The 13,864-nt window shown below is 35.2% G+C and overlaps 1 protein-coding gene and 1 pseudogene across 2 annotated transcripts in view; both read right to left on the bottom strand.

Annotated features, from left to right (window-relative positions):
- The window catches only part of LOC149829898 (protein CYTOSOLIC ABA RECEPTOR KINASE 5-like), a 44,788-nt gene extending 39,514 nt beyond the window's left edge, over nucleotides 1–5,274 (bottom strand). The window contains exons 1-2 of one of the 2 annotated variants that reach the window (XM_090016151.1): nucleotides 4,913–5,274; nucleotides 4,109–4,286 (exon numbers count right to left, since the gene is read on the bottom strand). In XM_090016151.1, coding sequence (XP_089872277.1) covers nucleotides 4,109–4,202 — 94 coding nt within the window. In that variant the 5' untranslated portion in view covers nucleotides 4,203–4,286; nucleotides 4,913–5,274. Of the gene's footprint in view, nucleotides 1–4,108; nucleotides 4,333–4,912 lie in introns of those variants that run through there. The other variant, XM_090016152.1, reaches the window with a different exon arrangement.
- A 5,232-nt stretch (nucleotides 5,275–10,506) lies between these two features.
- On the bottom strand, nucleotides 10,507–13,606 carry LOC149829897 (large ribosomal subunit protein mL43-like; annotated as a pseudogene).
- Nucleotides 13,607–13,864: the final 258 nt, after the last annotated feature.

Raw genomic sequence — 13,864 nt, 5'->3', positions numbered from 1 at the left:
ATTCAGATGTTTGGGGTACGACACCAGTCAAATCAAATGGTGGATACGCATACTATAGAATTTTTGTTGATGACTTTTCTAGACATACTTTGATCTACTTAAACATAAATATGAGGTTTTCTTACGTTTTCAAATATTTCATAAATAGGTTAAAAATAAATTTCAAAATGATATTTATATTTTTCGAACAGATTCAGGGGGAGAATTTTTATGAAAAGAATTTAAGGATTCTCTGAATTTACATGGCATCACACATCAAAGATCTTGTCCTCACACACCTCAACAAAATGGTTTGGCCGATCAAAAACACATTCAAATTATGGAAACTACTAGAACCTTACTAATAGCAAACCAAGTTCCAAAAGATTTTTGGGTTGAAGTAACTTTAACTACTACCTATCTCACTAACAAAATGTTATCCTCTTCATTGAAAAATATGACCCCAATTGAAAAACTTATTACTCTAGATTGAGAGTGTTCGAATGCAAATGCTTTGTTTTCACTAACAAGAATGATAAACTTTCTCGTCGTGCCATTCTTTATACCTTTTTAGGTTATGCAGACAACCAAAAAGGCTACAGGTGCTTTGATTTTAAGAATAAAAAATTGTATGTTTCAAGAAATGTATCTTTTTTTAGAAAATGAAAGCTTTTTTATTTTGAAAAAACTAAGAAAGTACTTGAGTATTCCTTTGTATTAGATTTAACTTTGAAGTATGATAATGAAAGTTGTGATTGTGAATGTGACCTTGATAATGGTCGGGATATAATCGATACAGAACAAAACCATGATGATGTGATTAGTGAAGAGCAATCCCATAGGGACAAGAACTATTTACAATACTCTAGGCCTAGGGATCTCAATCATCCATGTGCACTCAAGAAATATTTTGATTAGCCTGAAGTATAATCCAGAAGGTCATCTAGAATCTCTAAACCACCTAGGAAGTTTGTCTTATGACTCTTTTTCTCCTAATTACAAGACATTTACTGCATTAATCCATTCATATGTAGAACCTTAAACCTATGCTCAAGCCAAAGAACACTCTGAATGGGTAGAAGCCATGAGAGTGAAATTAGGAGCTTTAGAAATGCTAACACTTGAACTATTCAAGATATCCCACAAGAAAAGAAACTTATAGGTTGTAGGTGGGTATACAAAGTAAAAACCAAGAGTGATGAAATTCCTGAAAGGTATAAAGTCAGATTAATTGTCAAAGGGATATTCGCAAGAGTATGGCATAGATTATGAAAAAATCTTTGCTCCTGTTATCATGATGATAAAAGTTAGGACCTTAGCAACCCTAACCTCTGTTAGAAAATGGTCTATATTCTAAATGGATGTCAAAAATATATTTCTTAATAAAAATTTAGTTGAAGAAATATATAGAGAGAGACACCATTTGGTATAAGTATCCCTAAGGGTAAAGCTCTTCATTTAGATAAAGCTATTTATGATCTTAAACAGGCATCAAAAGCCTAGTATGATAAGTTTAGTCATGTTATGCTTGATATTGGTTTCAGAACTTGTTTAACTGACACTGCCTTGTTTGTTAAGATTTCTGATACAGATATTATTATTCTCCTCCTTTATATAGACGACTTGATCATCACCAGAGGAGACAAACATAGAGTTGAAAACATTAAAAAACTTCTCAAAAATCATTTTAAAATGACTAATTTGGGTTCATTAAGATACTTCATAGAAATTGAAGTTGCTTACTCTCTTAGGGTATTTATTATTTGTCTAAATTTTCTTTTGACATTGTCTTCAAGTCTGGAATCACAGATGATAAGAGAGTTGATACCCCTGAGGTTGTCAATACAAAGATGTGAATTGATGATGGAAAACCTCTTAAAGATCTTACTCCTTACAGACAGCTTATTGGAGCACTCTCCTACCTCTCAATTATTAGACGTAATATAGGACACGTTGTACACATGGCTAGTTGATTTCAACACGCTCTCACTTTTGTTCACATGGGATCAGTTTTGTGTATTATTAGATATATATTAAGACTTCTCTTTCTTGAGAATTCTTTTTGTCTGCTTCATCTACATTAGATTTAATTGCTTACATTGATATTGACTATGAAGGTGATCCCAATAACAGACACTCAACCACTCGTTTTTGTATTTTCTTAGGTGAATCTCTGAATTTGTGGCGATACAAGCAGCAGCAGAAGGTCTCTATTTTGTCAACCGGAGCTAAGTATAAAGCTATAGCGACCACAACTATGGAAGTAGTCTGACTCAGAAAATTGTAGTCTGACATAGGAGTTGAAGTGACAAAAGCTTTTCATACATGTGCAGTGACAACAAAAGTGTGATCTACATAGTCAGCAACTAAACATTTCATGAACACACCAAACATATATAAATGAATGTCACTACGTCAGAGAGTAGCATCTACATGAGACTATTGATCTGCTTTATGTTACATCATAATACCAGTTGGCAGACTTCTTCACAAAACATCTCGTTGCTCCTAGATTTCATTTTCTCTTAGGCAAACTTTTTATCATTGCACTGTAAGTTTGAAGGAGAGTGTTAAAAGTGTATATATTATATGTGTACATACTAGTCAAAACAATTGTTGACTAGTTTGATAGTCATTGGAGCTAGTCCAACAGCTACAAATAGAGTTGTTGGACTAGCTCTAACGACTCTATTGAGTCTCAAGAGCCTCTCTCTTGAGCTCCCTTTTGTGTATAAATAGGAATCATCCCCCACATTGTAATTCAATGCTTTTAGCATTTTTATGGATTAAATAAAATTATTTATTTTTTAGCCTTCTTGTGTATGCCCTTTTGTGGGCTTTGTTGATGTGCCCTTATGGGACACTTGTTGTGAACTTTTATGTTCTTGTTCGAAGGCTCTTGTTTCATTACATGCATATATTCTATGTATATATATATAATACATGTGCATACATTGGTATGTACACATATAATATATTATGCTTAACTCAATTACGAATCCAATTTTATCGGATATTCGGTTAAGATCGCTTGGCGATAGCAATATCTTATGGTTCGTGAATTTGTTGTTGATTAATTTTATGTTGGATACATGTTTCTTGTTAGATTTAACACTTTATTTTAAGAATTTAGATTTTTTTAAAATTATTTTGTATTTGTTGATAATTTTTTGCTTTGCTTATTCAATTATTTTTAATATTTGGGCAGGTTTTGCAATGTTCGACATGTTTTGTTTTTTATTTTTTGCTTATTGTTGGTTGATTTTATGTTGCATACATGTTTGTTACTAATTTTAGCCATTCATTTGCATATTTTTTTTTTTTTTAATTAAGGTACCGACTAGTCCACCTAGTCCTGCCTAGTCTCCCACTAGTCTTTTTAGGGGTCCACCGACTAGGCACTGCTTAGCCCTTTTGACTACATAGCTTACAAGAATCAATTTTTAAAAGTTGCTATAAATTTGGGTGTCTATGAAAATTCTTCCATTCAAAATATATCTCTTTAGATTCTCCTTTACATGTCATATGAACTTATGCTGAATGTTGTTTGACATTGTCCTCTCCTTATATCCAGAAAAACAGTTCTACTCAATATGCATAATGAGATCAAACACGATACAAATTCTCATCCATCATGTTTACTACAATTACAAACATATACAGGATCTGGAATGAAGCCTTAAATTACAAAAAAAAAAAAAACAGAAGAGTTGATTGACACAATGATGTGGGAAAATTCCAGCTCCTAGTATTAGAATCTTGATATCCATTAGGCAACCACAAGCATTGAGGCAACACTTTATCATAACTTTTGATTACATTAGATCCATTGCCTAATCTATTAATCTTTGCATTCAACTTGCAGAATCCTCATCCATAAGAATGAAACCGATGTGGCAAAGTTAAAATTAGCTCTGAAACAAGAGAAGCTTATTTGTACAGACATGAAAATAACAAAGACGATCTGCAAAGAAGCTTTTGAAATGAGAAGAATTCTCAGACAACCAGCATGATTTACTTTTTTTCTGTTTCCAAACTATTCATTTTTATGAGAAGAGATTCCTAGCACATTGGTCCTCACAAAAGTGCTTCAATAGAACAGCAAAAACTGCAGAAAGAAATAAAATACCATCTGCAGCATTCTTTCGACTTTTTAGAGGATCATTCTCATCTGGCTTGTATGGATCTTCCACCTGACAACTGCAGCAAATCCACCGCCTCATCGTGGATCTCTTCTTGATATGCCTTAATTGTTCAATGTAGGAATCGTCCCTACATGCAAAGAAGCAAGGAGAACATGCATGTGCCTGCAACAGAAGGACACATACAATCGCATAGTCTATTCAAATACCACTAAACATCTGCCAACAAAGATGAAGAGATGCAATAGCTCAAACACTTCTGTTGCAGGCACATGCTCTGAAACAGCCACAGAGCAAAACAACGTCCCAAGAAAATAAGACAGAAAAAAAAGAACAAGAAATGAAGAACCCAATTGGGAAAACACCAAGAAAATGGCAGCCAAAAGAAAAAATCAATGGTATCTATTGAAAGAAAGAACAGCCTAATCAATGCCAAGTCGGCATCGATGCCCTCAATATTTTTTAAGTAGATGCCCGTGTAAAGTACACGTTAATTGTAAAAGCAAGACAGATTCAATGGAACACCACCAACCAATTAATTCAAAAACAAATTCCAAAAGCAAATTGGTTACAAAAAACGCCACATTCTCTTATACAAAAACTCGCAAAAAAGTTCCCCCCGAAAACACACCACATCATCATCACATCTCCCAAACACATATTTGAGAAATCCTTTCTTTCTTTGAAAGAACAAATTCGAGAAATCATCGAAGTGTCAAGCGAAACACCAATGCCAATCCAAGGAAATTTGAAAAAAAAACAAATAAATTCTAAGAATGGGCACTCCTTACCTATTTTGCCAAGGAAAAGCCAACAGATCGACAAATGGATATGCGAGGAAAACGAAAATTTCGAATACCGACGACAGAATAATTAACGAAAAGGCTGCGAAAAGGAAAAGGAAGCGCAAAGGCGAAAGAATACGACCCTTGCGATGAAAGAAAATCGAAAGATTTCAATAGGAACGAAGGAAAAAATGGTCTCTAAGTCTTAATCAATATTTTGAGAGAGGGAGAGAGAGGGATTATTGCATGTCCTTTTAAGGAGGAAGAATTCTTCGGTGGCTTCGACGTTGATGGTTTCGATCGGTCGGTCGTGGCTTCTTATTCCTCGAGAGAGAGAGAGAGAGGTGGCAAAAGGAAACCGCGTGGACACATAAGAGGACGGCGGTGGGAGTTTTATAAGATGATCAGTCCTGTTAATTTTGTCTACTAGTGGTAATGTTTTATTTTGCTTTTTTTTCCTTTTTCTTAAATGATTAAAATACCCCTGAAGTTATCAGAATATGCCTTCATACTTTTTTTTTAGTCTCGAATCCTGGTTGGATCCGTAAACGGTTAGGATTCAGGTTGGATATTCGATTGAATCTAAATCCATTTTAGTCGGGTTTGTTAGCCAAGATTAGATCCTGATTCAGTATCAAGCTTCACAGCCAAATCCGAGTGTGAATCCAACTAAAGTCCAAATATGAATACATGTAAATGTTAGATGTTAAGCAAATCGGATCAAAATTCATTTTAGGTTGTTCCCCATCTGACTCTGAATCCAAATCTGATTATGCTAGCTCCAATTAAGTCATAGTCGGCTATCCTACATCCACCCAAGTCTCACCATTTGCATCCCTATATCCGGGTCATTTAAATTTGAACCTGCCAGGTTTGGATTGCATGGAGCATAAGTTAGTACAACCCTTATTTGCGATGCCTTGTGATTCTTGGATCATGCACAATCATAATACCTTCTTAAGGTTAGTGAAACGTGAGAAAAGGCAAGTTATGATTGTGATTGCCAGCCAAAAGAAAAAAATGAGTGATTTAACCAAATGTTCAGTCCATATCAAATGTTCTATTAAACAACATTGTAGATCACATCGTTAGGTTTGATATAAAACACAAACGCATATATATATATAGATATAGATATATATAGATATATATATTGCTATTGAAGTCACAAAACTATTGAGTATTAACCTTCTTTTCATATGCCGTTTGGACTTTTTGTAGATCGACCCGTATGGATGTGAAGTTCAATCTTTGTTTGATAGAAAATGAGTTTTGAATCATGTGACATGTAAGTTTTTTAAAAGCTTCAAAAATCAATATCGCATAATACACTAACATTTCACGTCTCAAAAAGTCATATTTTTTGGATCAAAATAGCATAATCTAAGGCTTGATCCTTAGCAAATCATGTTGAACACATCTATGCAGTCATATTTAAGTCCATAATGAACCTGTGATTTTCAGTTGAATAGTTTTGTGCTTTATATATATATATATATAGAGAGAGAGAGAGAGAGAGAGAGTACTAGTTATATGTTTAAACAATTCTATCACCAAACCATCTCATATAGTTTTAAAGGATAAAATTTTGGATATTTGCTTAATTTAAATCTGTAGATGCATTATTTATAACTTATAACCTATAAACATGTATTAAATTAGACATTTTTCATATTTAGATGTTTTTTAGAATGATAAAAAAATCATTGTACAACTTATATTACGTTAAGGTACTCTTTGGGTGACACCCTAGTTTGGTGGTTGTTTGGATGCCAACAACCAGGTCTTGGTTTGAGTTGCAAAACTGAGTTTTCAACCCAATTTTACAAAAACACCATCAACTTTTTTTTTTCAACCTGATGGTGCATCCCTTGCGGGGGAAAAAATTACAAAAAAATTACATATTTTTTTAACAAACATTGGATGTGGTGGACACGCAGAACACCATCCGTCTGTTCATAAAATAAAGTTATTTTTGTTTCACCCCTGTTCCGAAAAGAACAAGAAGAAGGGAACAAATTTTTAAAAAAGCATCGACAAGCGTGCCCAATGATCTCTCTCTCTCTCTCTCTCTCTCTCTCTCTCTCTCTCTCTCTCTCCCCTGTACAATGAAGGGGAGTCGGAGATGGGGTGGGACCCGGTGGCAATGGCTGCAGCCAGGAATGGTGGGTTGGTGGTGTTGTCTGAGATGGGTGGTGTTGCAGCAGCTGGGTGCCAGAAATGGGTTAGGGAAGGTGCCAGAGATGGTTGTCCTGCTCTATCGTTAGCAGGGGAGGCGTTGGAGATGGGTTAGGGGTGGTGCTGCCAGAGATGGGTGGTGCAGGAGCAGAGCAAAGTGAATCGGGCCTAGCAGGGTTCATGAGATTCATTTTAGTTTTGGGATTTTTTTTTATCTTTGTGTACGGTCCATGTTTTTAGGATAAGTTTTAGCTTTTTGTAAAATTATGAGAACAAGAAATTGTTTGATTTAGGATTTTGGAAAATTTTCATCTACTTTTTAAATGAAAAATATATGGAATAGTCGGTTGATTGGAATATTGAAATATGTTATTTCTATTTAATTTTTTTTCAGTTTAACCTCTTAGTTGGTTAAATTTTCTCGTAAATCGGGGGACCGATTTATATAATTCCAACTAGTCAGTAATTGCCTTGTTCAAGCCACAGTAGGGATGTAAATGAGAGCGGATACAATGATCCAGTTGAGTAGCTAGTAGCTCAGCCTCCACTATCACAAAATTATGTTTAACTGCCTATAGAAAGTTTTTGAATAAGCGCTTATGTTTTCTAGAAATTGTTCTCTGTCACTTTTTCTTGCTACAGTTTCTTACTTGGCCACTACAAAAAAGTGGCATTCAATCAGTTGGAAAAAAAAATGGTTAATATGTTATTTTAAAGAATCAAACTGAACTTACTGAACTTATTTAGCCTTAATTATAAAAAAGTGGCATTCAATCATTTTCAAAAAAGAAATGGTAAAATTACCATTTTAATGAGTCGGTAGAGTGAAGCGATATATAAAAAGTAACTAACAATTTCTTCCAAAAAATAGGCACTTATTCCAAAACTTTTACAACATAGGCAATTAAACGTAATTTCTTTTTGGGATAATCCAAGGGAAAAACCCTGTATCGCCGATCCACCTTGGCTGGCCTCCGGTTGGTAAAACCCTTAAGGTCCCTCCTGTTCATCGGGGAGTACACCAAGCTTCGATGCCACCCGTGAGTTTCGAACTTGCCAATCAATTTGGTGACATTCACAAGTCGCCCCTACCAGATGAGTACCGCCCTTGTGGGCACAATTAAAAGCAGTTTCGCCATATGCTAAGCACCTAAACATAAATTTCCCTTCAACACATCCTTTACCAGTGATTAATAAAACTAGCATTTCTGTTCAGCAATTTTAGAGAAAAAAAATCACTATCATGTTTTAGCAATTCTCGATGAGGTACAATCACATTGCACACTGTAAGTGTGCTGCTGCACCTAACAGCCCTCCATCTCATTGTTGGGCCCCACAACTGACAAGCTATATCGAGATAGGGGGGGCGAGGTTCAACGATACACTCTTATTGTGCAATGTGATTGCACCTAATCCGCACTTCAAAATTGGTCTTGTTTACTGGAAAACATTGTTAACAACATATGCAGTGCATGAGTAGGGCCACTCACATTTTGTATGGCTAAATACCTTGAAAGCTATTCAACTCGATTACTGGATCGTGCCTTGATGTAAACAGGTGGATTTAATTTGGGTATAGACATTACTAACTCCAACCTAATCCAATTCGGATTCAAATTCAAAATCAGAAGGAAAAAAGTTAAACCGAATCTAGATTTGACTAGTCAATAGGAGACGTTTTATATGTAATTGGAGACTCAAATCCTATCCATTGACATCCCTAAGGTCAGGCATTATGTTACAAATCTAACGTGGTAAGTAGGGTCGAAATGGATCAAATTCTTCTGGATCATTCACCTGAATTTGATACATTATTTTTCACTGTAGGTCTCAACATAGAATCTGAATTTGTTATCATTTGTATTCAGGCTTATATAATCAAGATCCTTTCCAAAATGGATTTGGATTTGTTTGTGTTCCAATCTTGATCAAGTCTGATCCATTTGTACTTTTTACATGAAGAATACATGTTTTCAACCTATTTTTATTGGATCCAATAGTACCATACAAATTTCAGATTTAGATAAAATCTACTTCATCATATTTATTTCAAAATCAGTTTTGGACTTGGTGCTTAAAATGCATATTAGAATTAAAACAAACCTGTGGATTACAAAAGAACTTTTCTTTTTTCTTTTTTGGTCTTTTGTATCTTATTTTTCTTAGAACTAGGGCATGGTTTTGAACTTTAGACCATTGAGCTTCCGATAGTATGGACTTGTTGTTGCACCATATCAGTGGCCCTGTTCTAGAGCCGGGTTGTTATGGACCAAGAGCTTGCCATTGACAATTCAAATGAACTTGGTACGATCAACAATCTAACCTCGATTCAAATCAGGTTTGACAAAACCCAACCAAACATGGACCAAATTGACATTCTTTCAGCCCTAAATATCGTGTGGAACTAAAAGGATTAAAAAAATAAACCATATTAAAAAATTGATGTCACGATGCAGAGTAAGAGCACGATGTAGCCCAAGTGGCCAAGTTCACAAAGGCTTGTTTGGTGGTTTGTTCAGGATTGAACAAAATGAACAAACAAAATGGACAGCCATGAATAATGAGTCGGATTACTTAGTTTTGGATGGTATGACCTGATTTTACATGTTTTAACAAGTTTATAATGGATTTTTGCCTCGGATGTGTATCAATTACGAACGTATGTCTAAAATCATGGATTTTTCTTGAAATATGGATCTCGAATTTGATCCAACATAACATAAAAAAAATGTTAAAAATCTAAAATCTAAAAAATATTTAAATTTTGAGTATTATGAGAAAAAAATAAGAAATGATGTTTTTTTATATATAAATGATCTAATCAATGTCATATTACATCTAATTATGAAAGTTTATTATAAAAATATCAAATCCTATTAAATCAAATTATCAAACCCTATTAAATCATAAAAACCCTAAAATGCAAGAAAATAAATTATAAATAAACCAAAAAAAATCATAAACTATAAGAAAAATAAAGCATGAGATTAAATAAAAAGGCCCGAATTCAAACCTTAATCAAAGAAAAAAAAACAGCCCTAACCAAATACAAGAAAAGCCTTTATCAAATTAACTATAAAAAGCCTTAATTAAAAAAATTAATTCAAATCCCTAATCATAGAAAATAAAAATAAAAACTCTAATCTAATAAAAAAGGCCATAATCAAATTAACTATAAAAAGCCCTAATTTAAAAATTATGATTCAAAGCCTTGATCAAAGACTTCGGTTTCTCCTTGGTGGGGAGAGGACTTGGGTTTTTTACACAAGTGAGTGAGGTGCTTATTGATACACATCTGCACCAAAGACTTATCCCAAATAATGGCCATCAAAGCAGTGAAGTGTTGTTAACACATTTTTAAAACAAATCAGTTTTAGATAAACATGGCCATAATCAAGCATCAGAATTTTCCAACATCTGCTTCAAAACTTTTGATCAGTTGTCCATGTACCCAGAACCCTAGGATGTTTGGTGACACGCCTGGTCTTCAACTTTACCTCTTTCTTTCCCAATGCATTCCTTAGGCTGATAGCATGCAGCTGTATTTCCTCCGGTGTCATATTCTTAACACATATAACTCGTTGGTTTTTGTTTTTTGCATGATTTCCAAATCAAATGATAATAAGCAAACATATTCTCATTGGAGTGCCTTGGTTCACTGTTTAACACTGTAGATAAATTTAGAAAAAAATGAACCATTACATTACTTCCCTTGTTGACCATGAATCAGCTCAGTAACTACTTTCAGCTGAGGGTTACCTTCTTTGAATGCTGGCAAATGAGACTCCATGAATGTCCTGCAACCTCATAACACCAGACTTTCATGGATAATTTATTTTCATTATCTAATTACAAAAAATTCAAGCACAGATAATGTCCTATGCAGTAATAGATTTGAGGATTGGAAACAGACCAAGTTACAATAATACAAAGTTCACCTACAACAATGCATTTTGCATGGCACAGGATGCACTGCATTACACTTGAGTCATTTTGCCCATAGAGGCACAGACTGTATGATGCCGTGCCAAATAAAAGTCTCCCTGCTCAGTGCCCAACAAAAATATGCAATAAAGAAATGCGACTTTGGGAATGCCAGAGAAGAGAAGAAAATAGGTTAACTCTCTCTCAATGACATTCTTCAAAATAAAAGGGGAGAATATAATAAAATACAATGACACAAATTCTTGCATAATTTTAAAAGCAAAGCATAGAAGGAGCAACAGCAAATAAGAAATAAAGAAATAAGTGAAACAAGTGTCTAACAAGTCTGGCTAATGTCCTATGCAATAGCTGATCAACTTGTTCGAACAAGCAGGCATTATGCGCATCAGTGTTTGAATAGGATGGCTTGCAGTGTAGCATCTGAATTTGAAATCAATTATTGTAGGTGTTTACTTGTTATAAGAAACACAGTTACTATTAAATGAAAAAACTTGAAAATGATAGAGCAACAAGACATATCCTGAAGGCAACAATACACTCAGAAGCATGGAGATAAAGATACAAAGTGTCTCATATAGACATGCAAAATCAAGCAGAGCAATCTAGAGCACAAAATGAATCACCTTATTCCCCGACTGGTTCCGCCCCAATCACAGTAGCTCACAACCAGCTTCTTTAGTTGACACACCCCTCTCAACGCTAGGACTAAATCTTCGTCAAAGATACCCTACACCATAAGAAAATTGAGCCAGTAAACCCTGGTTGCTACTCAAAGTGTTGAACTATGTTGGGTTTCCCTCTGTAGGATCCATTGGTTCGATGCACATTCAGTATCGTTGTTGAATTCCAAGCACAATGCCTAATCTTCTTGAGGACGATTTTCATATTCGCTGGATAGCGATTTGTAGAAGTTCTCTCAGCTGAATGTCGATTCAGTTGTTCAGAGTTTAAGGATCAGCGATTTATCGATAACGATTTGGCGAAAAGTGCTTTAACCTGAATAGTGATTTGTAGTACTCGTTGGATAACAATTTGTGGTATCGTTACATAGTGATTTGTGGTATCGTTGCATAGTGATTTATGGTATCGCTACATAGCGATTTGCAGTACTCATTGCATAGCGACTTGTGGTATCGCTGCATAGCGATTTGTGGCTTCAGGTGGATAGTGATTTATGTTAATGCATTTCAGGCGCATTGTAAGTTATGCAAGATGTTTAGTCTTTCACATTAAATGCGGGTCTCGTCCTCTATTTAAGGGATGGATGAGAGAACAAAAATAAAAGGCAAAAGAGAGTAAAAAGGTGTGAGAAACTCTTTTAGGGCACCAAAAGGGTGTGGAGTGAACAAAAGCAAGAAGTGTTGCTACACTTCTTTCAAGACAACTTCGTCAAGTTGGTTCTTCAGATCATTCGTTCTTTGTTTCTCAGTGAGGTATATCATTTTGTTTATTTCGTTACACCTTGTGTATTTGTAAGGTTGATGCCTTTTGACCACTCTGTAATCTTTGTTTGAAGAAAGTGGAAGTTGATGACCTATTGGTCGTCGTGGATGTATCTCAGTTGAGAAGGAACCACGTAAATCGTTGTGTATTATTCTGTTTTCGCTATTGGTTTGTTTTGGTTTTATTTCTTCCACTGTCATTGTTTTATTGTTTTCATCAATTCACACTTATGGGAAGACCCGGTACGTCCGTTTTAACCCCAACAAACTATACCCGCTAATAGATGCAAAGAACAAAACAAGCATAAGAAGCAGAGAATCCTTTGTGTATATTTCAAATGCAGATGAACGAGATTGTTGATCATGGATCAACATCTAAAAGCTAGGAAATTCATCATAGAAAATTTGGGCTAGAACATCCAACATCATTTATTCAACTCCAAATTCTTCATACTCTGCGTGTGAATCTACAAAAGTGACAATCGGAAGTCCAAAATCTAAAATCAAGAAGATGGATACCTCCAAATTCAACTCAACCAACATTAACACCCACACACAGAGACCTGAGGTTCGGGGCATTCTTTTGCAGTTTTGCTTAGGACTTAATTTGGGCTCTGGAGGGTGGAGTTGTAACGACCCGATCTGGGGCCTCTCGAGCCTGAGTTCATGGATGTTAGTTTTCAGAGGAAAATTGCTCAATAATCTCAAAACAACTTAAAACTATGCTAAATTTTTTTCTTCATTTAATAATTGAAGGTTCATGCATCCATTTACAATATCATAACCATCCAAAGACAAAAGCAGAGTAAAAGTAAAGGTGAACCATACTTCTGATGTAGCAAAGTCGCAGTCTGATACTAGGTATTGTGAGTGACAGCAGTCCCTGAACATACAGTTGTAACCAAAAAAAGGGGGTGAGTCTACAACCTAGTAAGATTTTATCTACAAATAAACATGACTGTTACAACTACAGTGAGCTCTAAGCTCCTTGTCTTAGTTTAGTTTGTTACTTATGCACACATGTTATTTATGAGTTTTATCCCCTTTTTACCGTGTCTCTATTATCATTCTCAAACATATCTTCTACTCTAATTCGGCTATTTCGGACATAGCCTCCTCGAGCGTAGCAACCCATGTAGACAACTCAAAGTCTACGATGTTGGAGACATATGAACCACTCACAACAACGTAGTTCAAACCGGCGCAGACTACAAACACAGGTGTTGCAGTTGCCCGATGATTGCAAGTTGAGAGCGAAGGAGCTCAATCGATAGCTAGCCGAAGAGCCAGGGTGGCTATACCTTCTCCCAAGGTGTCTCAAGGAGCTAATACCTGATCCCAAGGTTTTGTGGTTTATGCTACATCCTACATGTATCTAGTGGGCAACGTTTTA

The sequence above is a fragment of the Nuphar pumila genome, chromosome 8, assembly GCF_984573655.1.
Source record: "Nuphar pumila chromosome 8, dmNupPumi1.hap1.1, whole genome shotgun sequence".
Taxonomy (NCBI): Eukaryota; Viridiplantae; Streptophyta; class Magnoliopsida; order Nymphaeales; family Nymphaeaceae; genus Nuphar; species Nuphar pumila.
Note: the sequence above shows the minus strand (reverse complement) of the source record. Positions and strands in the feature narration are given on the sequence as shown.